This window comes from Didymella exigua (assembly GCF_010094145.1).
Source record: "Didymella exigua CBS 183.55 unplaced genomic scaffold M421scaffold_7, whole genome shotgun sequence".
NCBI lineage: Eukaryota > Fungi > Ascomycota > Dothideomycetes > Pleosporales > Didymellaceae > Didymella > Didymella exigua.
This window is the reverse complement of record NW_022984781.1, coordinates 486,393-507,252: the sequence shown is the minus strand read 5'-3', so window position 1 is coordinate 507,252 and position 20,860 is coordinate 486,393. Positions and strand designations below refer to the sequence as shown.

Below are 20,860 nucleotides of genomic sequence, written 5' to 3'. Positions count from 1 at the left end.
GACGTAATAACGGATTCATGGTTAGTTGTCGTTAATTACACGGCTGAAGCTGTCCCTGGCTGACAGATGAGTCGCACGACCCTGTCTATCAAACTCTGGTACTCCAATCAAGATTGCTGATACCTCACAAGTATGGTTCTCTATGTGTGGTTCGCATTCAGAAATTGTTGTGAATTGTTGCAGTGTGCAATAAGTTTTCGCAGGTCCTTCAGTCCTGATATTCTCACACATCACAGAACCCCCACAGCCCTCAAGGTCAGACAGCCACCAAAAAAACCCACCAAACAACTCTCCAAAACACCCAAACACTACACGATGTCTTCCACATCCTCGAGCCAGGACCCAACCAGCTCCCCACACTCCAAATCCTTGCCAATCTCCATCCAATACCCCGACAAAGAAGCAAACAAGCCAACCCCCCACATTCTGCAAAACGGCGACGCAGCGCCCAGCATCTCCCAGATCCCCAAGCCAAACATCACAGACTACACGCCCGCGCACTACTCCAAGACGGCGCAACCCAGCAACGCACAATTCGAGGCGACGAACCCCATGTGTCTCGGTCAGACAGTGCCATTAGGCTTCGTGCCCAAGCCGCCGCCCAGGAAGGACTTGGGGCTGAGGATTGTCCCGGAGTGGATTTCTCCGAGGAGGAATGTCAGGGATTTGAATCGGCGGTTGTGGGCGGAGAAGGAGATGGTGGAGAGGATCAGGGAGGCTGCGCAGAAGACGATCGCTGCGGAGAAGAAGCGCAGCGAAAAGTGTGCAGAGCGTACGTGGAATGAGTCGGTCACCGCTGTTGCGATCTCGTTTGTCTAGTCGGGCGTGGGTTGGACGTTGGATGTAGCCATGGCTGCATGAGCTGCCCACGCGTGGCTCTGGAACCAGGTCCACACTATATTACTTCCCATCACGCGTTTTCAAGACGGGCGTCGAGCGAAGGTTCTGCAGGCGGAACTTTGTATTTTGGTCTTCTCTTCTGGTTCCATACTGTCGGCCCATTTCGTTCTTCTATGGGTTTATGAACGGGTAACTCGATGGTCATAGATCAATGTACCAGAACCTGTATCCGCCCAATTGCCGTATCGTATTTCCAGCATGCCTAAATAGCGACGCCGAATCTTCTCAATGTGCCCTTGCCAGTCGTTATTTTCATACCAACCCTATAGTATAATTAGTTTACGCCAGTTGTTTGATAAGGGCAGACTAACCTGGCATCCAGAACGTATCCAGCCCAGCTACCCGAGGCCTCAAGCCATGTCTTGCACTGGTTCAAAGTATCCGGATGAGCCTGTGGGTTGCCGTCGGCAACAGCTTCCTGCCACTTGCACGCCGCCATCTCGTACCGCGCAACAGGTGGCATCCAGTCATCCTTCAGAGCGCCCGCAAATGCTGTCGCATCGTGGGCGATGACTTCCTTTTGCAGGATCTCCTCAGCCTCGGCTGTCTGGCCAAGAGTACGTAAGCACACAGCACGAAGGGTGGAAAGTATGGCCTTCTCGGTCAAGTCCTCTTTCGCCCAATGAGGGTTCGCAGCCGACTCGCTCCAGGCAAGATTCTCTAGCGAGTGCTGCAGATGCTCAGGACGCATGCGCTTGTAGCCGTTCCAAAAATAGATCATCTCCTCAACTGGCGAGACACCGATGGCATCAATGAAGGAGCAGTTCCATTCCTTTGCGCGCGACTCCCATCTCGAGATTTTGCGATTGACGAATGTGTCAAACGGTAGCTGGCGGCCCATGAACTTCTTCTTGCCGATATTGGGGATAACCTGCTTGAAATATTCGTTCGCCTGGTCTGCATAGGCTTGTGCCGCTTTCGGGTCTGAGACCTTTGCTCGTCGATACAGCTCAACGTAGGAAGCTCCGCAGATGTAGTGATACAGTCCGTGGCTCCAGTTGTTGAGTGTGATACAAGTCTGGAATGCGGTACTGGTCTTGGCGTAGTCGTGTATGTACATCAGATCCAAGGAGCGTTCGAACCAGCTCAGGGCCTCCAGCTGCTTGAACGGAGATTCGCCAATGTCTTCCAGGTACTTGACAGATGCCTCCAGATGCTTCTCCCTGGACAGCATACGAGCCTCTTCAAGCAGCCACAAATGACTTTTCGGGTATCGCCTCCTCATTTCCGCCATCAAAGCCTTGCATCTTCTCTCAGGGTATGCACCCTCGCCGGTTTCTGGAATGATGTCGCAGAAGCCAACGAATCCGTTGAAGTACCCCATCAGGATGACACCGGCCATGGCGCCGTGGATGTTGTTGAATTTTGTTGCTTGCCAAAGCATCCGGAGACCGCGATCTTTGTCTCCCTTGAAACCAATGACCTTGAGCACAGAAGCGAAAGCCGGCGGGACCATCGACACGATTACGAGGAGGATGCCGAAGCAGAAACTGGCCCCGGAAATGATGAACTCGTCTATAGGGTGGTCGGTAAATTCCGATACACTTGCTTGTCCATTGTCGTCCCTCAAGACAAGCTTCTCGAAATCGGCAATCGGGTCTGGTACGGCAGTGTCTTGTGGGTTTCCAGTGGGCAGGCCTGGCGCGGAGCTGGCATTTGTATCGATTTGCTTCTTCTCGTTGTCCAATGCAATCGCCCCTTCTTGAACTGGCAGATTCAAATGACCTCCGTGCTCCAAAGGCGTCTGAGCACCTCGCTCCTGCTCAGCATCTACAAAGTCGAAGTCATCGTCACTATCGCCGTTCTTGGGCTTTGCATCAGCGACCGAGGGTTGTGTTGTGGTTCCAGTCTGCTTCAGGCTTGTGGTCGATGGATTTGCAGACTTGCGAAGCGACGGCGTCTTTGAAGGTGACTTCTTGAGGGTGCTCCCGCCCGTAGATCGAACCGATGCTGGCTTCGAAGATGTGGCGGTGTTCAGACTGCTTGAGCTCTTTGTCCGCAAAAATGTCCTTTCGGCCTCCATAACTGATTCCAGGGTGATGTACGCCTTGCGCAGCTTGTAGAAACTTTTGAGGGCTTCAGTCAAGCTCTCGTTCAACACGCCAACGACAGCGCTCATCAGCTGAGCCTCTGCTTGGCATACTGCGTATTCGGTTCCCGGGGGGTAGATGTTCGAGCGAAAAGAGTTCGCGTCCTTTGCGACTCTGCGCTGACTTTCGTAGGCGCCGTTCTCTGCGGTATAAAGCATGTCGTTGGCTACCAAATATCAGTACTGGGCCTCGTACTATCTCTCGACCTTGTGGCAGACCTTCGCGCATGACATCTTGCTCGAATCCTAAAGTTGCTCGCATGAACATGCATACACCGACTCCCAACTAGACAATCGTGAGTTCCAGTGTTGGCTGACAGGTGGTATTCTGCGGATGGCGCGCACCTGGTGGAATGGTGAATGGCCCTTTCGAAGATTCTCCTCGGCGCTGTCGATATCATCGGCCATAATATGGGTGACAGCTGCTCGCGTGCCATCAGTATGGGTCTGGAGTCTCAGATTGCGGCTATCGTACCGCTCATGGCATTTTGAACTGTCTCATGTCAGTGTCTTACTTTCATGCAATCCCAGTGTACATACTTTGAGCAAGCTCATCAATAGCCGTCAAGCTTCTGGTATGGGTGGGGGCCTTGCCCTTGCCACCAAGCCACCCTAAGACCATGATGAACCTAGCGATTGAACAGAGGAGCTGTATGGGAGTGAGACACCAAAAGGAAAACGAAGGAGAGGGGAAGAAAGGGAAGCGGAGGTAAGAGCAATCGAGTATATTCAAAACTCCGGGCAGGTCGGAGCGGGACTAGATAATGCGCGGATTATGGAGGAATGGCCCCGGAGAGTTGACGGACGAAGCTCACAGACGTCATCGATGGCCTTAGATTCGAGCGAAAGCGAGCGTGCGAGCACAAGTGCGCACTGCGAACAGAGTTTGAACGGTAATGAGACAAAATACACACATCAAGGCCAAGCTCTGAACAATGCTTGTAGACCTTCTGCGCGGAAGTGCAGGGTCGGGGTGTACCCCACGCGCACGTGACTGCTGTTGCGGTGGTTTGACGGGTTGGAGCCGCATCGATAGCTTGTGAAACGCATCGCCATCTCCCAAGCACCGACAACCGCTGCACACAATCTCGCCCGCCAACTGCACCAAATCACACGTCACAACTCACACATACCGTCAAGATGTCTGGCGCCGCACAGGGAGGAGCATCCACCACAAAAGCCGTCGCCAACGAGGCAACGAACGGACAACCGGCCGCCGCCTCCGCAAAGCCCGCGCCTCAGCTTGAGGAGGATGACGAGTTTGAGGACTTCCCTGTCGAGGGTACGTCGTGCCTTGTGTGAGCGAAGCGAGAGAAGCCGGAACTGACTCGAAGTGCAGACTGGGGCGAGGAGGAGACGCAGACTCACGGCGACAAGACACATCTGTGGGAGGAGAGCTGGGACGACGATGACACGACTGAGGACTTTGCGAACCAGCTGAGGTACGCGCAGACAGGTTGAGGAATCTAGAAGAGCGAGAGCCAGATGCTGATTTGTGACAGGGATGAGCTCAAGAAGCTGGGCAAATGAGATACACGACCTAGACGATGACACGAACGACATACCGCCTTGGGGCGGTTTGAGTGCGCGCGGCCGATTCGAGGCTACCGTACAGGATAAACAGAAGGCATTTGCGTTAATCACGACTGGTTCATATCGTACTGCACGATCGGAGTCAATGACAGACAAGGAGCTGTCTGGGATGGAAATAAAATAAACTACGTCAGATCATAACTTCGGAGATATACCTTCCGATTTTGAGCCTTGGTTTCCTCGCAGCAAGTGGTTTACTTACTCGACAGGGCAGACACACCAGGCAGGTCCTTGCCCTCGAGCAGCTCGAGCGACGCACCGCCACCGGTCGAAACGTGAGACAGCTTGTCCTCTACGCCGTACTTGGCGGCGACTGTGGCTGTATCACCACCACCGATGATGACGATCTTGCCGCTCTGTGCGGCATCGACGGCCGCGTCGAGTGTAGCCTTTGTGCCGGTAGCGAACTTCTCAAACTCAAAGACACCAGCGGGGCCGTTCCAGAGGATGGTCTGGGCCTCGCCGATGGCCTCCTTGTAGAGCTTGATCGACTTCTCTCCGCAGTCAAGACCCATCCAGCCGTCGGGGATACCGTCCTTGTCCTCTGCGTACCCCGTGTTGGCGTCCTTGTCGAACTTGTCGGCCGTGATGTAGTCGACAGGCAGAACAATCTTGACGTTGTTCTTCTTTGCCTTCTCGACGAGATCCTTGACGGTCTTGCTGCCAGCCTCGTCGAAGAGCGAGTCACCAATGCTGACGCCCTCGAGGGTCTTCTTGAATGTAAAAGACATGCCGCCGCAGATGATCAAGCTGTCGACCTTGCCGAGCAGGTTGTCGATGAGCTGGATCTTGTCGGAGACCTTGGCACCACCGAGGATGGCAAGGAAGGGCCTCTTGGGCTCCTCGAGCGCCTTGGCGAAGTAGTCGAGCTCCTTCTTGACGAGGAAACCGGATGCCTTCTGGGGCAGATCGACGCCGACCATGGAGCTGTGGGCACGGTGGGCAGTGCCGAAAGCGTCGTCTAGATATAGTCAGCAAGAGCGCCATGCGATTGACTGCGCCAGCACTCACTGATGTAGACATCACCAAGAGCAGTGAGTCCCTTGCGGAACTCGTCAACCTTGGCCTTGTCAACCTTCTGCTTCTTGCCCTCGTCGTCCTTGTAGCTGCCCTCCTCCTCAGCGTGGAAGCGGAGGTTCTCGAGGAGAACGACCTGTCCGTCCTTGGCGCTGTTGACAGTCTCCTCGACCTGCTTGCCGACGCAGTCGTCTGTGAAAGTGACGCTTGTGCCGAGGAGCTTCTCGAGCTCCGACACAACCGGCTTGAGGCTGTACTTCTGGTTGGGCTTGCCATCCGGGCGGCCGAGGTGGGACATGAGGATGACGGCCTTGGCGCCGTTTTGGGTGGCATACTTGATCGTGGGCAGAGCACCGACGATGCGCTGGTTGTTGGTGATGTTCTTGTCGGAGTCGAGGGGGACGTTGAAGTCGACCTGTAGAGTCGGCCGTTAGCGGCTGGCCAAGCATTGACTCGTCTGGCAGTCTCCGACTTACGCGGATCAAGACGCGCTTGCCCTTGAGGTCGACATCGCCGATGGAGAGCTTGTTGGAGAGAGACATGGCTGTGGTTGAGTCTGTAGTGGCAGCGGGGTTAGCGGAGCAATTCTGTAGCTTCAAGATGCACAACAGCTTGAACGGTTCGAGATGCACAACAGCTTGAACAGTTCGAGATGCACAACAGCTTGAACAGTTCGAGATGCACAACAGCTTGAACAGTTCAAGAAGGGAGCGTTGCTTACTTTTGACAGGTAGAGTGTAAAGGATTCCATGCGCAGGCTCAGGCCGAGTATTTGTTGTTGAGCGCCATGGCCCCTCTGAGCTCATCACCCCCACTAGCCTAGTGAGGGGCTCTCTGAGATTGCTACGAAACCGGCGAGTAGCTTGGCCCAAACACCACTCCCGCGGCCGAGAGGCCGTTCTTTGCAGTTTTAACTTTTCAGCTCAGCACCGGTGAGCGACAAGGTCTGGACCAAGCGGGTGAGGGCCGTGAGGCTCTGCGTCGATCCACGCCGAGCCTGTTTGGAACCTGAGCTGCTTCAGCTTTGTGGCCCTGTTCATTGGTGCAGCACCACTCTTGCTGTTGAACGAACATGAAGCTCGACGGTGCACACCGCCAAAGGAGATGCATTTCGCGGCAACATGACAGTGATGTGCGAGTGCGTGGCCGGCGTGGGGAGAGATGTGCAAAAAGGAAGACTGTCGATAAGGGCGAGATTGAGGTTGCAAACAGTCGAGCCTGGAGGGTGTCGGCGTGAATGGCCTGTATCTCGTATGCTGCATACCAGCCCTCAATCTCAGTCGACGTGACCAGCACCAGACGAGTACCATTTCAAAGCTCTGCATTGATGGCGAAAGCTAGCGTCTGCATTGATGGCCAAAGCTAGCGTCTACATTGATGGCGAAAGCTAGCGTCTGCATTGATGGCCAAAGCTAGCGTCTACATTGATGGCCAAAGCTAGCGTCTGCATTGATGGCCAAAGCTAGCGTCTGCATTGATGGCGAAAGCTAGCGTCTGCATTGATGGCCAAAGCTAGCGTCTACATTGATGGCCAAAGCTAGCGTCTACATTGATGGTGACATGTATTTCATAGCGGGTCCGGCAGCGATGGCGTCGCTCAGCAAAGCGCGTCTCCCACCAAACACTACACCTAATCCTCCTCAATCTCGCCCTCCTCGCTGCCGGACCGGAGCGCGCGGTCGTCTTCCTTGACGGGCTCGGGGACGGGCGTCTTGGACTTGGGCCGCGGGTCGGGGCGCGGGTCGGGGCGCGGGGAGTAGCGGGGGCGCTGGTGCTGGTCAGTAGGCGCGTCAAGGGAAGGGGGTAGATGGGTGCTGGTCAGTAGGCGCGTCAAAGGAAGGGGGTAGATGGGTGCTGGAGACGTGCCTTGACGTCGCGGCGGGTGGTGCTCGCGTCGCTCTCGCGCCTGCGCCTGGAGCTCGCTGCGCGTCCCGTGCCGTCGCCGTAGTCGAGGCTCACGCTGCCCTCGCGCGGATCGGCGCGGCTGAGCGGGTCGGCGCGGTAGGTTCGCTCGCGCTCGACTTCGCGGTCCCGGCGCTCGCGGCTGTAGTGGTCTCCTGCGGGGCTGCGGCGGCGTTCGTAGCGCTCGTCGTCGCGGAAGTCGCGGGCGCGGCGCGGGGGCGAGAGACCTGTGCGCTCCGTGTCCCTGTATCTCGCTTCGCGGTCCTGCTGTGCGCGCCTGCGCTCGGCGGCGTACGGGTCGTGTTCGGGTGAGCGGGTGCGCGTGCGATGGCCATCACGGCGGTGAGAGTCTCCGTTGCGGTACTCACGGTCTCGGTCGCCGCGGTCGCCGCGGTCGCCGCGGTCGCGTCGGTCTCTGCTCCGCGGGCGGTCGTCACGCCTGCGGTCGCGGCGCTCGTTCTCCTTGTCCTTTAGGCGCTGCATGTGTTTGTCGAATGCGCTCTCGCGGAGAGCATCCGACTTCAGCGCGCGGTACTCGTCTGTCTTCTCAACACGGGGACGGACCGCTTCCCACAAATCTCCAACGTCGACAGGAGGTTCGAGGCGCTTGATGACAGAGCGGAGACGGTCGATTGCGTGGCGCTCGTCCGACTCCTCCATCTTGCGCTCGTCGTCCTCGCGCTTCTTGACCTTTTCGAGAATGTACGCGTAGATGTCGTGCATCGACTGCTCGTCAATGCTAGAGGTGCGGGCGTCTTTGCGCATGACACCCAGAAAGTCTTCGACCGGGGTCGCCGTGGTGACTTCGAAGCGCTGGTGCTCCAGCACGTCGAGGGCGTAGCGCCGCAGCGTGCGGAACTTGCCCGTCTCCTCCTCGAGAGCGTCCCAGAACAGGTCGACGGGCGACGAGCCGCTCTGGCCAAGCATGGCAGTGTAGCGCGGGTCGCTCTCGATGAGAGGGTGGACGTCCTTCCACTTTGTGCCGTATCTGAGCCTGCCGCTGGCCCTGAGCTCGTTCAGGAGCTTCGTGAAGCCGTCGCGGTTCCTGCGCTCGATGCGGTGCTTGACGCGGCGCTCGGCCTGGACGCGGTCGTTGTGGTCGCGCTGGAGCTGGCGGATGTGCTTCTCGAACTGGTTGAGGACGTCCATGCGGGTCAGCGAGCGGAACTTGCCGCCGGTGAAGTCGTCGCTCTGCTCCAGCTTGGCCTCGGCCGTCTGCCAGCGCGTAAAGGGCTCGAGGTCGAGCGCCCGCAGCACGTCGAGCACGTCGTCGAGCGCCGCCGTCCGGCTCGCCGCCTCGTCGGCCTCGTGGGCCTTCTTCAGCGCGACAATGTACTCGTCGAACAGCTGCCGACGCTCGGCGTCGTCCTTGGCGGAGCGGAAGACCGTCTCGCCCTCGACAATCGGCAGCGCGGTCCGCCAGCGGGTGTAGTACTTGATTTCCGGGTGCGAGCGGAGCATGGCCGTGAAGTCTGCGCGCAGCTTGGCGCGGCGGTCCTGCTCGCGGTGCTTCTCCTGGGCGCGCAGGTCCTCGCAGTATCGCTTAAAGGCCTCCTCGCGCTTCTCCGGCTCGGCGATGGCGCGCCAGTTGGGGTCCCTGACGCCGACACGCACGGCCTGCGCCCACGTCCAGTCGGGCTGGACCTTCATCTGCCGGAGCACCTTTGCAAAGGCCGCCTCGGCTTCCTGCGCGCTGGAGAACTGGAGCTCGCTGCCCGTCGCGAACTCGACGCGCGGCCGGTCGCCGCCGAAGCCCGCGTCGCGCTCGCGGCGGTCGCCGCGCTCGGGCCGGTCGCCGCGGTACTCGTCGCGCTCGGGGCGGTACTCGTCGCGCTCGGGCCGTCGGAAGTCGCTGGCCGCCGGCAGCTGCGCGGGGCCCGCAGCCCATGCGGCAGGGCCGGCGGGCGGGCGCTGCGGGGGCATATTCGCCTGGGCCTGTTCCATCTTCTTGCGGACGTCGTCGGGGACATTCCACGTCGTCTGGCGCGACTCCTTGTGGTAGTAGTACGTCTTGCCCTCGGGCGACGTCTGCCGCGCCCAGCCCGAGCCCTCGATCGCGCGCTGCCGTCGTTAGTACTGCCCGCTGTCGTGCGCGCCATGCCGCAACTGACCTCGACCTCGTCCTTGAGCTCGTCCGGCTTCTCCCACGTCGTCGCATTCGTCGCGGCGTTGTGGTAGTATTCCTTGCCGTCGGCCGTCTTGACAGCCCGCCATGCAGGCGGCGCCATGCCCACGGGGGGCGGATAGCTGTTCATCGCGACGAGTGGTTAGCGTGGGCGTCGAGTCGCAATGCACCAACGCAGCCTCGCGACATGCAAGTTTTGGCAACGGCCGCCGTGAACCGCGCACGGGCCAGATGATCCCTGCATGGGGCGGCTAGCTCGACCTTGACCAGCCGCACCGCACGTGAGTCCGCCCTCACGCTGCCGCCCCTCGTCCGACGAGCGTCGAGAAGTAACATGGGCTCGGAAGAGGAACCTCGCGCCAGCGTCGACTTTGCCGACAGCTCCGTCTTGGAGGCCATCGCACCAGCGGCCTCGAATGTGGACATGGAGGAGGCGTTCAACTCGTGGGACGGCACTGTCGAAGATGCGGGCACTTCGATCCTGCCGTTTGTGAAGCAAAGACAGGTGCTGCTGTTCGGTATGTGCAGCGATCCCAATCAGCGAGACAGCGCTCTTACTCATGCACAGGCTAGATGAGCTGCTGCCGGTCTACGTCGTCTTCCGAACGCCGTTGGTCGAAGAGGAAGCACTGAAGTCATATCTCGACCGGCTGGCTGTCAGCCTGCAGGTCTTCGCCTTGGGCACAGCGCCCGGTTCAGATCAAGAGACGAAAGCCCTGCCCAAGGAACTGATCCACAGCGCGACCACCAAAGACGCCAGCGAGCCCACCATGGTGCTCCACGAGAGCGATCACGGCAAGCATGCGTACGTCTTGTGGAGGATGGAGGTCGCCATAGGTAAGCTCCTGGGGAAGCGTAAAGAGATGCATTCTAAGAGGACGCAGCGCGACCGCAGGGCAGATTCCACAAGCCAGCCATCTACTTCCAGCCCATGGCCTCGCTCAAGCCAGACGTCACAGCGCGCAAGCCAGTATCCCACGACGACTATCTGCCCAGCCGGGTGCCCCCGGCGCTCAATCTCCTGCAGTCGTTCGAGCACGACCCGGCGCTCGTGGGCATCCACCCGCGGCTCTCGGCGATGCGAATCAGCAAAATCGCTCCCTCGGCGCCTCTTGCGCGCGAGCTGGTGCGCCCGATCAAGACGGGCCAGCGACCGCTGTTCCGCGTCGTGCCTCCGCTGATGTGGCGGACGCGCTTCGCTGCGCTGCACACGCCGGTCGCTGATCGCTCGCTGCTGGCGTCCCTGGACGTCGAAGTAGCATCGTACACGTCGTACGCCGTGAGCATCCAGTCAGTGGACCTCTCCATGCTCGGGGGGGACATGGAACCCCTGGCCGCCGTGGGCGCCGCCACGCCCTGCAGCCCCGGCGACCAGCTGAGCTATCTGTACAAGGCAACGCCTGACCTCGGTCCCGACGGCACGCCCGCGCTGGGCAGCAAAGGCCACACGCTCACCGTCCGCATCCTGGCCGACGTCCACGTCGGGCCCTTGTGCACGCCGCGCGTGGCCATCACATGGAGGACGCCCGTCGACTTTGCGCCGGAGCACGACACGCAGGAACGAGGCGCGCCCAGCGCCGCAGCCAACGTGACGCTGACCATGACGGGGCCGTGCCGCGTCAAGGTCGGCACGCCGTTCCACTGGTCCCTGTTCATCCTGAACCGCAGCGCCTCGGCGCAGCGCCTCGGCATCATCGTCCTGCCCAAGCGCAAGCACACGCCCACGCACCGCCCCTCGTCCTCGGCCGCCGTGCCCGCATCGCACGGCGCATCGACGGCGCTGCTCGCGCCCGCCGTGCAGGACTCGAACGCCGTGTACGCGCGGCAGAAGAGCGCGCGCGCCGAGCCAGCCCAGCTCGTGTGTCTGACGACCGAGCTGCGGCTCGGGCCGCTGGCGCCGGGCGCGTGTTACACCGCCGAGGTGGGGTTTGTTGCGCTGGCAGCCGGCGCGCTGGCGGTCGAGTGTGTGCGGGTGGTTGATCTGGGGACGGGCGGGGTGGTGGATGTGCGGGAGGTGGCGGGGGTTGTTGCTGTGGAGGAGGAGGAGGAGGAGGAGGTGTAGGAGGTGTAGGAGGTGATCCGCAGATGGATTTCTCGCTGGTGGTGGAGGGTGAGGAGAGGAGGAGGAGTGGAGGACGGGGAGTGGAGGACGGGGAGTGTAGGATGGGGAGTGTAGGATGGGGAGTGGAGGATGGGGAGTGGAGGAAGCAATGAGCACCAACCACTGCTCTGATGCATGACAGCTAGAACAAATCTCGCATGATGCGCGCCAGCTCATCGTTCTCGGTCCCATACGCCGGCATGCCCTCGTACCCGCCCGCGCTCGACAGGCCGCTCATGCCGTCAAACGGGTTGTTGATGCCGTACGCGCTGCCGGCCGCCTCAAACAGACTGGTCAGGTGCAGCGCGATGCCGTGCGGCGTGTCGCCCAGCGCAGGGTCCAGCGCGGGATCCAGCGCACCGTGGCGGCGCAGAAAGTGCGGCATCTCGTGCCCCGCGAGCCCCGCCATGGCGACGGCGGCATCGCTCTGCTCGTGCTGCTGCTGCTCGTGCTGCTGCTGCTGCTGCTGCTGCTGGTACTCGCTGACGAGCCCCAGGCGCGGGCCGACTTCGTTGAGGGTGCGGATGGTGCGCCACAGGCGCTTGCTGACGCGGCTCTCGCTGCTCAGGCCGCGCACGAGGTGGAGGGCCATGTACCACTCCTCCCTGCAGTCAGCGGAGAACTCTGCGGGCGCGTGGGCGACGGCGAGGAACAGGACGGCCAGGGCGCTGATGAGGAAGTAGTTGAACATGGTCTGCTGGCAGCGGTAGATGTCGGTCGAGCCGTTGATAAAGGTCAGGATGCGGATCGTGTCCTTGGCGACCTTGACGACCGTGTGCGCAAAGTCGAGGTGCGACAGGATCGTCGTCGCCGTGTGCAGCACCGGCCGGTAGATCAGGATCCGCATCTGGTTCGCCCGCAGGTACAGCAGGATCTGCAGCCGGTGCAGGACGCGCGCGGGCGGCGACGAGTGCGACTGCCCGGCGTCCGGGTGTTTGAACCTCAGCAGCTCCGGGATCGAGCGGTGCCAGTTGAGGACCTGGAAGTCGAGAAAGGAGATGTCTTCCTTTGACATCTGGAGGTCCGAGCCGGGCGATGTGTCCGAGGAGGACGCGGCGACGGACTTCCAGACCTTGGAGCCGATGGCGCTGTAGGAGATCATGGCGTTGAGGTAGGGCGTCGACGTGTGCGTCGAGACGTCCTGTGCAGCGTTAGCTTTGTCCAGCACTCGGCGCAGAGCAGCAGGTCGGGTACGGCTTCGTACGGGCTTGGGCAGATTGTGGTCCATGTCGGCGTCCTGCAGCGCAAACGGCATGCCGGTGCCGAGCGACCAGCGGCGGTCCAGCACGTAGACGGACCAGAAGATGCGGACGGCGGCGGCCTGCTCGTCGGGGTCCGGGAACAGCGCGGCGTACGTCTCGCGGCGGTGCAGGCCCAGCTCGAGACAGTGGCGGGCGGCGAGCCCGATCATGCGCCAGGCGAGGGCCTCGTCGTCGCGGGTGAAGTGGTACATGCCCTGGACGGTCAGTCAGCATTCGAGGCCGCGGGGTGTGCGGGTGTGTGAGTGTGTAGAGGTGTGCGGGTGCGAGTGTATGGGTGTACGAGTGTGTGGGTGTGTGGGTGTGTGAGTGTGTGAGTGTGTGGGTGTGCGAGTGTGTGAGTGTGTGGGTGTGTGAGTGTGTGGGTGTGTGAGTGTGTGGGTGTGTGAGTGTGTGGGTGTGTGAGTGTGTGGGTGTGCGGGCTTCGGCGTGGCTCACCGTCAGAGTCAGCAGACCGACGCTCTGCAGGCTCACGGGCTCGGAGAGGATGCGCTCGACGACGCCCTGCACGTTCGAAAACAGCCTCTCGCCCAGCGGATCCGTCCCGCCGCCCTCCATGACCAGGGTGATGGCCAGCACGAGCTTCAGCACGCTCGTCTGGTCGTCCATGATGGCGTCGGCGCCGGGCATGGCGCGCTGCATCAGCCCAGAGCGCGCGGCGGCCTCGACGAACGAGAACAGCATGTCGGCGTGGCGCAGCAGCTTGTCCAGGTCCAGGATTGGGTACATGATGCCCTGCTCCTCGTACCACACGTGCACCAGCCGCAGCGCCTCGGCCTTGGAGAGGGCCCAGACGGCGTCCTTGTCGGCGTGCAGCGGCGCGGCGGGCGCCGACGGCGAGGCGCGCGGGGTGGCGTCGTGCGTCGCGACCTCCTCGCCGTCGCCGTCGCCGTCGCCGTCGTCGGCGGCGGTGATGCCCATGGTCTGCAGGCTGCTGCGCGCGACGCCCAGGTTGAAGGCGTTGGCCGTCGGGCCGTGGAAGCGCGGGTGCTTGCTGAAAGACGTGGAGCGTGGGTGCTTGCTAGAGGACGTCGAGCAGCGCGGGTGCTGCTTGGTGGTGGTGGTGGTGGTGGTAGTGGTGGACGGCGGCGGCGGCGGCAGCTGGGCGGTCAAGGGCGTGCCGTCGGGATGGACGTCGGACTGCCTGCATAGGCTGTGCACCGTCTGCAGCATGTCGTCGAGCTGCTGCTGCAATCGCGCCATATGCGCCGTCATCTGCTTGAACTCGTCGCTCTCCTTGAAGTTGTTGCAGCAGTTGGGCGCGTACAGGCACTCGAGGCTGAGGTTGCCGCACCGCTGGCATGGCGTCTGTCCGTTGCACTTGATCTTGCGCCGCTTGCACTCGTTGCACGCGATGCTAATGTACCGGTTGCGCTTCGCCCGCGGCTGTCCGGCCCCGTCGTCGCTCTTCCGCTTCGTCGCCTCGTTCGGCGGGCTCATGGTGTCGCTGCCGTCGCGTGTGCTCATGGTCGCTGCGCCCGTCCGCCGCCGGGTCTGTGAGAGTCGCAATGCGCGAGGGCCTCGTCGTCGTGCGTCCTGCGTCGTGCGTCCTGCGTCGTCGTGCGTCGTCGTGCGTCGTCGCATGCGGCCTCGCCGGCCTCGCCGACCCACTGATCGGACCGCCGTCCATTTTGCGGGGAAAATCTACCATCCGCCTTCGCCAGCCGTGTTATTGGTGCATGCCAGCCGTGTTATTGGTGCATGTCGCCCAGCCATGTCATCTGCAATACAAAGTCGTGGCGTCTGCAATACAGAATATGCCTGTGCATCGATTCCGATCACCGACATCCACACGTCCGCACAGACGGTGAACCACCTCAGCCAGCATCGACATGGGAAGTGATTATGCTCGTCATCCACCCCAATCCATCCATCTACCCCACGCGTGCAGTGCAGACATGATTTATCATGCTGCCACGCCGCAGAGGACCTGCCCAAACACGCTGACCATAGCCACGCGAACACTCCAACCCACAAGACGTGTGAGCGACTGACTCCGCCAACCTCGCTACTTCATTGATTTCTCCGTGCTTCATTGATATCTCCGCTGTACTCTGTGTCTCCGCTGCCACATGTCTCCGCTGCCATCCGTCTCCATCATCGCTATTGCAGACTTCCTCGTGTGCTCTAGAAGAAATTACATTGCTGCGCCAACTGCACCCACGCCCGTCTAGCCCGCCGCTGCAGCGTCGACAGCAACCCCATTCGTGTCCATAGGGCTGCCCTCAGCCGCCCCACTTCCGTTCGCTGGCCGCCTTCTTGTGCGCGCCTGTTTCCGTGTGCGATTGGCAGGCACCCCAGCCCTGCCACCCTCTGCCACGTCCACCATGTTCATGTCGTCCTCGTCTGGCCGGTCCTCGTCTTCGGCCCGATCTTCCCAGTATCGTCGTGTCTCGTCCAGCTCCGTCACGTCCGCAGGCCGCATCCGCAACCACTTCATGCGTGGGCCTGACCGCGCCCGTTCGCTGACCCGGAACCCGTAGATGCGAGGCTCGTAGATCGATCCCAAACCTAGGCCCGGTGCGAGGTTGTTTGGCGCGATGCCGTTGACCAACGTGACGTTTGCGGGAGTCGTGTTGTTGCGCGACTTTGCCTCGGCGCTCTGAGCCTGCAGCTGTGCGAGCACGTCCATTGTCGCACCTGAGCTGCTGCGCAGCCCGCCGCTAATGTCGAGGTCTGTAAACGTCATGAAGAAAAGCGACGGGAATGTCGTGCCGAAGAACGCGCCGTCGACCGTCTGGAAGCGCGAGTTGGGAGGTGTGTACACGTCGAGGCAGGACGGGCAGAAGAGCTTAACCGTCTCGTGCCCGGGGCTGTCGTTCAGGCCGACGGGGAGCACCTTGCACGAGTTGCAGTTCACGCGCGGGCACGTGCCAAAGTGTTGGAGCTCGTACTTCTCCGCCATTTGCTGAATACCTGGCCTGGACGTGATGTAGCGCTGGTGTATCAGCCCGTAGAGGAGCTCGGCGGAGCTTTCTATCACGCTCAGGTCCGACGCTATCCGCAGGTGTCTCCTGTCACCTGCCCTCCGGTAGGCACCCCTCTCATCACCCAGGATCTCGTCCTCGTCGTCTTCCTCCTCCTCTTCCTCCTCGTCCTCATCATCGTCCTCTGGCTCAACGTCCAGAATCATCTCCAGTGCTTCCTTGTACATGGGTACCTGCGACTGCAGGCCTGTCAGGTTGAAGTCATCCTCGATGAAGTCTTCTGACACCTCCGCGAAGTACTCGTGGCCGAGCAGGCCGCAGAACGATGCGACCCAGGACTCGGTGACTTGCGACGACGACGACATGTTGGGCGTAGGCGTGCGCTGCTGTGTATGCGCGACTTAGGGTGCAAGGCGCAATTCCACTCCGCGAGTGCCGGGACCACGAGGGGTCAAAATGAGAAGTGTGGGGTCGTGAGTCGGTCTCACGCGAATGCGCGGGTCTGGAGCAAGCAGAGGCTTTGCCTAGATTGGCGCACTCTACGAGTCTGCAGTTGAGCGTCTTATCGCGTCTTGCGTAATGCAAGGAGCAGGACAGTGGGGCTCGGTGTCGTGATGCAAGGCCGTGAATCAGGCGGGGTATGGGCGCTGAGCGAGTGTGTTTGGAGCTTGCGGTTTGGAGCTTGTGGTTTGGCGTGCGGTGAAGCTTTTTCCACACGGTGACAATGTTAGAAGTGTCAGTGAGGGAACTGTTTACGGGGCTCGCGCGCGGCGAAAGGTGCATCAGAGTCGTCGCTTCCAGGCACGAAGCTAGCCTTGGCGCGCACGTGAATGCTGCCGGCAAAGCAAACAGCACTGTAAGGTCATATCGAATCTCTACTTATAGTCAGACGGGAGAGAGGCAGACATGATACGTGCAGAGATCTATTAAAGTTGAAACCGTGTATGTACTCTACAAAATGGCATCATGTCTGATATCGAGAACTGTTGAATCTGGTTGCCGTCCACCAAAAGGCAACGCCGCGCTGGAAAACGTCCCTAGACCCTGCGGGGTATCCTGAACGCCGTCATATGTCACAAATAAGCTCAGAGAGCCTTCCTTTCCATCCCTCGTCTTGGCCGTGCCCTATAACTCCCAAGGCCAATATCGAGGCTACCATTTGGTACGGTTGCGCCACTATAAACTTCCTTGCCCAGGGTGATGACCTTCACCGTATTGCCAAAGCCCACTGCAACACTGCGCTTTCCTAACCTCGCGATGGGCCCAGGTGCCACTACGAACAGATCATCGACTTCGTCTTCCATCTTGTCGTCGTCAGGTAGCAGTGGCCGAGAACGGAACTCGCCAGTTGACGTCATTGTCCAAGCTTCCCATGGATCAGTATGATCGATAGGTGCATGTGTGTTTTGACGCCCGTTGGCCAACCCATTGATGAACCTAGACGAGACGAGTGCGTCGTTTGGTTTGCTGGCGCGCTGCCTCACGGCAGATGTAGGCGCGATAAGGACCGGCGCGTCATCTTCGTCGTCCGATGCTATTGACGAGGCTGGAGTAGACAGGATTCGCCTTCGAACACCCACTATACTGGAGGCGGCTGTTGACTCCCAGACGCCGGCCGACTCGACGCAGTAAACAGCTTCGGTTGCACTGTCGAGGCCCCGACACTCGTGTTTCGTGCGGTCCAGTGGCTTCCCTAGGCAGACTTGTGATATCGAGGTGTCCTTGGGAGACAAGTTTTGCAGGATCATATGCTCCTTGTTTTGTTCAGCATATGCGACAGACAAGGTGTGGACAGCGGACGCGCCGCAAGGGCATTGACGCCGCGCAGAGTGCATCACTCGAAACGAGTGTGGCTCAACGTGTCCAATCGCGAAGGCATGTATGAGTGCCTTGCTGCTGAAGTCGAAGATCTCTGCTCTTTCGTCGCGAAGTGCAAAGATCAACCCAAGACTGGGCACGCTATGTATACATTTGACTTTGGCAGGATTGCTGTCAGGTGGCGGCCCTGGATCAAGGCTAGCAACAACCTCGGATAAGGCGTTGTTGGGATCCTGCAAAGACAGAATGTGTACTATGCCTGGCTTGCATACAAAAACGAGGTTGGCTTCGCCTTTAGCGTCAACGTAGAGCTGAGCGCACAGTATGGCACTTGCACTGATGCGTTTTGTGCGGTGAATACCAGTACGCGCTTCAAGTTCGGTTAGGTAGCCGTCTGGACTAACAATCATAATGTATGGTCTCTCGTGATCGTTGCGGGTGATGTTGACGAAAGAGTACAGCGCCGGCACTTGCCCTCGAAAGTTAACGATCGGAAACATCAGAAAGCGCGAGGCCGCGACGCTCCAGAGCCCAATCCGTCCAGTGTCGGTGGCCATAGCGAGGAACGAACCGCTATCATCCAAGGCACTTGCCACAATGGGCCATAATCTAGGTTTCATGTTGGCTGTCTGTAGTGTGGCGGGTATGTGGGCTGTGTGTCCATTGAGCCAGATGGAAGTAGTCCTGTCCAAGCTGACACTCGTCAGGTGACCTTTGGAGCATGATGACATGCGAACAATATCCAATGTCTGCTGTGTAGGCAATGTCTTGACGGAGAAAGCTGACTTTTTTTCCTCGTCCTCATCTGTCGCCTCTGGAAGACCGGTCCACAGCAGATAATTCATGAACAGGGTAATACCGGCTATCATGAACACTGCCATCAACGCTGCTGGAAATGTGTGACCTTGTGCAAAGCGGCGAAGGTGACCCATCAGCGTGGTGGGCATTTGAGGCTTGTCCCTCCCGCGCGCTCCTTTAGTCACGACAAGTACAGGGTCGTAGATTCTAGCGATGAAGCTGTGGGCGCCAGGCTTGAGTAACGCGAACAGCTCTTGAGCCGCGTTGTGGTCTTGAAGCTTTAGCCATTCGGCGGGCGTTCTTGCTTGGTTAATTGGCGGAGAAGACCACTGAGGTACACTACTCCGCTTTTGTTTCCGTGATAGAAGCTTCTTCCGGACTGTATCGAAGGATAGGTGCTGGTCGCCGACGTCGAAAAAATGCAGATTTATAGCCAATATGACCGAGGATATGGCAACTGTGCCAGCAAACCGGGTACTTAGTGGCGTCGTGCCTTCTAGCAAAGCAGCACACCAAGACTTACGTTCTGGTTGTTTCTTCGAGCCACGGGCCAAGTCGGCTTGTCCAATCGAGTCGGAAAGCTCCATGCGCTGAACATCGACGCTCAGAACGGCAACAAAGAAGGTCAGGTGGTAGACGAAATCGAAGACCAGTGTGACTGCCGCGAAGACGCAAAAGTTGGCTACCCAGGGCGAAACAAATCGCGAGCACAGGTAGATCATGGCTAGATTCTGAAATGCGACCGCAAGTGACAAGTGGCCAACTTCTCCAAGTGCGTTTCCAATGCGCTGCTGTGGAGGCATTTCTGGCGGTGTTTCCAAGACGGCGTTGATCAGTCGAAATATGTTTCCAAGCCCGTAGCAAAACACCACTGCTGGAAACCAAGGCCTTGGTATGCGCGCCAGATCGACCCCTAGCCAAGTACACAAGGAGAAACTAGCGATGATGCAGATGGCCATTTTGGCGCCAATTGTGATAAGTAGACCAAACCAACTCTTGACAGCGCGCAATTGCTTCATCCTCAGGATCACGTAAACGGCCATGATGATGTATGAGCCGGCAAGAAACGTGTCGTCTAGCTTCGACATTGGCTTCAGGCGAAACTCGTAGAGGCGGTTCCCTACGATCTGCCCATCTTGAGGAAATATGGACCAGTCCGTATCCAGCCCTTGCGCGAGCGCTCTTGCTCTCCTATTCCACTTCTCGCCTACGTCCGTGTCCTCGGTCTGGTCCAGCAGCGTTAGGACCAGGGCATCGGCTGCTCGAAGCTTGGTGTTTGTGAAGTGCTTGCCGGCGAAGACGGTACTCGGTCGTAGTGTGATATTCATAGGAGTCTGAGTGTTGCTGTGGGCGTTGATTGTTTCCAGTATGTTCTTGTCGCTCGCCAGTGCTTCCTTCGAACAGTCCCAGTACATCAACGGTGACTGCCATCCCCACTTCTCGCCAGGTCCTGGTGTGATGCAGCCCGATTCGCTGCGACTGAGCATTGAGGTTCGACTGAGCCCCCCTGCACCGAAGCCGCCATTCAGGAGCGTATGTTGGACGTCCAGTGCTTTGCGTAGCACGCTCTGGCTGAGTGCGTTCATGTAGTCGCCATGCACCCAGACCTGGCGCACTACAACGTCAGCATGATGCTCGCCTTCAACTTCCGTCGTCGAGGTCCAGACATGCTTGGGCAGGTTGCGCAATCCCGCAGCGGCCGGGCTGTTGGTCTGAAAGACGGCTGGGTAGCAGAGCAACACCGAGATGCTGATAGTCAGAACGAGCGACAGCAGCCAATGCTGCGCAGTAGCGGTGCCGTGGGCCTGGAATGCGCGGCGGATCGGATGTGAGGGCGAGAGTTTGGGCGGTTCGGTCGTCCTGCTGCTGTTGAGCTTGTGCCTCTACGGACTCTGGGAACTTGAGCGCAGCGTGTACGGAGGATGCGCAGACGGCCTCAGTGACTTACCCTCGCAGCGGGTAGAGGAGATACCAGATCATCTGCTCACGCGGACATGCTCCACCCTGCAAAGGAAATTGGCCGCAGCTATTCAGCTGAAGGGTTGGAACGCGTGCACGCTCAAGCAACAAGAGGGGCGCGGCTATCTATCTATCCAGAACCATGGAAGGTGCGGAGCAGCAGCGCTAAACGTCAAAGTCAGACCCAGACACCACCAGGCGGGCGACGGCGTGGCTCAAACCGCGGGACTTGTGGAGGCCGAAGGGCGGTAGCGACACGCATCATTATCTTTTCGTGGCGTTTGGGCGCGCAGTTGAGCTTCGAGGGCTCGCCAAGTAGTTGGCATCACAGAGTTACACACTCAATGCGGGTTCGCCAACGGTGATCACTTT

At 59.6% G+C, this 20,860-nt stretch overlaps 10 protein-coding genes across 10 annotated transcripts; 3 read left to right on the top strand and 7 right to left on the bottom strand.

The window, feature by feature from the left end:
* Positions 1 to 315: 315 nt before the first annotated feature.
* M421DRAFT_3118 (uncharacterized protein) lies at positions 316 to 819 on the top strand (the record flags this gene model as incomplete). Its single annotated transcript, XM_033589210.1, has 1 exon — positions 316 to 819. The coding sequence occupies one exon, from the start codon at positions 316 to 318 to the stop codon at positions 817 to 819; it is 504 nt and encodes a 167-aa protein (XP_033451079.1).
* A 12-nt stretch (positions 820 to 831) lies between these two features.
* Positions 832 to 3,961, bottom strand: M421DRAFT_418306 (uncharacterized protein). Its single transcript, XM_033591736.1, has 6 exons — positions 3,530 to 3,961; positions 3,465 to 3,482; positions 3,335 to 3,411; positions 3,209 to 3,275; positions 1,212 to 3,156; positions 832 to 1,163 (listed from the first exon to the last, which is right to left on the bottom strand). Exons 1-6 carry the CDS (start codon positions 3,609 to 3,611, stop codon positions 1,103 to 1,105), a joined length of 2,250 nt encoding a protein of 749 aa, XP_033451078.1. The 5' UTR covers positions 3,612 to 3,961; the 3' UTR covers positions 832 to 1,102.
* Positions 3,962 to 4,053: 92 nt separating this feature from the next.
* Positions 4,054 to 4,869, top strand: M421DRAFT_418305 (uncharacterized protein). The gene is made up of 3 exons (XM_033591735.1): positions 4,054 to 4,271; positions 4,329 to 4,431; positions 4,492 to 4,869. The coding sequence occupies exons 1-3, from the start codon at positions 4,130 to 4,132 to the stop codon at positions 4,517 to 4,519; spliced, it is 273 nt and encodes a 90-aa protein (XP_033451077.1). The 5' UTR covers positions 4,054 to 4,129; the 3' UTR covers positions 4,520 to 4,869.
* On the bottom strand, positions 4,705 to 6,580 carry M421DRAFT_418304 (phosphoglycerate kinase). Its single transcript, XM_033591734.1, has 5 exons — positions 6,321 to 6,580; positions 6,076 to 6,155; positions 5,594 to 6,014; positions 4,785 to 5,543; positions 4,705 to 4,737 (listed from the first exon to the last, which is right to left on the bottom strand). Exons 2-5 carry the CDS (start codon positions 6,139 to 6,141, stop codon positions 4,718 to 4,720), a joined length of 1,266 nt encoding a protein of 421 aa, XP_033451076.1. The 5' UTR covers positions 6,142 to 6,155; positions 6,321 to 6,580; the 3' UTR covers positions 4,705 to 4,717.
* Positions 6,581 to 6,966: 386 nt separating this feature from the next.
* Positions 6,967 to 10,138, bottom strand: M421DRAFT_418302 (uncharacterized protein). The gene is made up of 3 exons (XM_033591733.1): positions 9,613 to 10,138; positions 7,466 to 9,562; positions 6,967 to 7,367 (listed from the first exon to the last, which is right to left on the bottom strand). The coding sequence occupies exons 1-3, from the start codon at positions 9,754 to 9,756 to the stop codon at positions 7,230 to 7,232; spliced, it is 2,379 nt and encodes a 792-aa protein (XP_033451075.1). The 5' UTR covers positions 9,757 to 10,138; the 3' UTR covers positions 6,967 to 7,229.
* Positions 9,607 to 10,372, bottom strand: M421DRAFT_360470 (uncharacterized protein). Its single transcript, XM_033589667.1, has one exon. It carries the CDS (start codon positions 10,186 to 10,188, stop codon positions 9,769 to 9,771), a length of 420 nt encoding a protein of 139 aa, XP_033451074.1. The 5' UTR covers positions 10,189 to 10,372; the 3' UTR covers positions 9,607 to 9,768.
* On the top strand, positions 10,119 to 12,128 carry M421DRAFT_418301 (uncharacterized protein). Its single transcript, XM_033591732.1, has one exon. It carries the CDS (start codon positions 10,558 to 10,560, stop codon positions 11,686 to 11,688), a length of 1,131 nt encoding a protein of 376 aa, XP_033451073.1. The 5' UTR covers positions 10,119 to 10,557; the 3' UTR covers positions 11,689 to 12,128.
* On the bottom strand, positions 11,870 to 14,453 carry M421DRAFT_57227 (uncharacterized protein; the record flags this gene model as incomplete). The annotated part of the gene is made up of 4 exons (XM_033595480.1): positions 11,870 to 12,868; positions 12,932 to 13,183; positions 13,425 to 14,007; positions 14,071 to 14,453. The coding sequence occupies 4 exons, from the start codon at positions 14,451 to 14,453 to the stop codon at positions 11,870 to 11,872; spliced, it is 2,217 nt and encodes a 738-aa protein (XP_033451072.1).
* A 410-nt stretch (positions 14,454 to 14,863) lies between these two features.
* Positions 14,864 to 16,638, bottom strand: M421DRAFT_360251 (casein kinase II subunit beta). Its single transcript, XM_033589664.1, has one exon. It carries the CDS (start codon positions 16,276 to 16,278, stop codon positions 15,157 to 15,159), a length of 1,122 nt encoding a protein of 373 aa, XP_033451071.1. The 5' UTR covers positions 16,279 to 16,638; the 3' UTR covers positions 14,864 to 15,156.
* A 190-nt stretch (positions 16,639 to 16,828) lies between these two features.
* On the bottom strand, positions 16,829 to 20,784 carry M421DRAFT_418296 (uncharacterized protein). Its single transcript, XM_033591731.1, has 2 exons — positions 20,478 to 20,784; positions 16,829 to 20,389 (listed from the first exon to the last, which is right to left on the bottom strand). Exons 1-2 carry the CDS (start codon positions 20,507 to 20,509, stop codon positions 16,999 to 17,001), a joined length of 3,423 nt encoding a protein of 1,140 aa, XP_033451070.1. The 5' UTR covers positions 20,510 to 20,784; the 3' UTR covers positions 16,829 to 16,998.
* Between the last annotated feature and the right edge of the window lie 76 nt (positions 20,785 to 20,860).

Coding starts and splice junctions, on each gene's coding strand:
- M421DRAFT_418306 (XM_033591736.1), bottom strand. CDS start 3,611: ATGGTCTTAGGGTGGCTTGGTGGCAAGGGCAAGGCCCCCACCCATACC. Junction 3,276..3,334: donor GCCATTCACCATTCCACCAG/GTGCGCGCCATC, acceptor ACGATTGTCTAG/TTGGGAGTCGGTGTATGCAT. Junction 3,157..3,208: donor GCAAGATGTCATGCGCGAAG/GTCTGCCACAAG, acceptor GATATTTGGTAG/CCAACGACATGCTTTATACC.
- M421DRAFT_418305 (XM_033591735.1), top strand. CDS start 4,130: ATGTCTGGCGCCGCACAGGGAGGAGCATCCACCACAAAAGCCGTCGCC. Junction 4,272..4,328: donor TGAGGACTTCCCTGTCGAGG/GTACGTCGTGCC, acceptor CTCGAAGTGCAG/ACTGGGGCGAGGAGGAGACG. Junction 4,432..4,491: donor GACTTTGCGAACCAGCTGAG/GTACGCGCAGAC, acceptor GATTTGTGACAG/GGATGAGCTCAAGAAGCTGG.
- M421DRAFT_418304 (XM_033591734.1), bottom strand. CDS start 6,141: ATGTCTCTCTCCAACAAGCTCTCCATCGGCGATGTCGACCTCAAGGGC. Junction 6,015..6,075: donor GCAAGCGCGTCTTGATCCGC/GTAAGTCGGAGA, acceptor CCGACTCTACAG/GTCGACTTCAACGTCCCCCT. Junction 4,738..4,784: donor TGGTGTGTCTGCCCTGTCGA/GTAAGTAAACCA, acceptor CAAAATCGGAAG/GTATATCTCCGAAGTTATGA.
- M421DRAFT_418302 (XM_033591733.1), bottom strand. CDS start 9,756: ATGAACAGCTATCCGCCCCCCGTGGGCATGGCGCCGCCTGCATGGCGG. Junction 9,563..9,612: donor AGCTCAAGGACGAGGTCGAG/GTCAGTTGCGGC, acceptor TAACGACGGCAG/CGCGCGATCGAGGGCTCGGG. Junction 7,368..7,465: donor CCACCCGCCGCGACGTCAAG/GCACGTCTCCAG, acceptor GACCAGCACCAG/CGCCCCCGCTACTCCCCGCG.
- M421DRAFT_360470 (XM_033589667.1), bottom strand. CDS start 10,188: ATGAGTAAGAGCGCTGTCTCGCTGATTGGGATCGCTGCACATACCGAA.
- M421DRAFT_418301 (XM_033591732.1), top strand. CDS start 10,558: ATGGCCTCGCTCAAGCCAGACGTCACAGCGCGCAAGCCAGTATCCCAC.
- M421DRAFT_360251 (XM_033589664.1), bottom strand. CDS start 16,278: ATGTCGTCGTCGTCGCAAGTCACCGAGTCCTGGGTCGCATCGTTCTGC.
- M421DRAFT_418296 (XM_033591731.1), bottom strand. CDS start 20,509: ATGATCTGGTATCTCCTCTACCCGCTGCGAGG. Junction 20,390..20,477: donor CTCCTCTACCCGCTGCGAGG/GTAAGTCACTGA, acceptor CAACAGCAGCAG/GACGACCGAACCGCCCAAAC.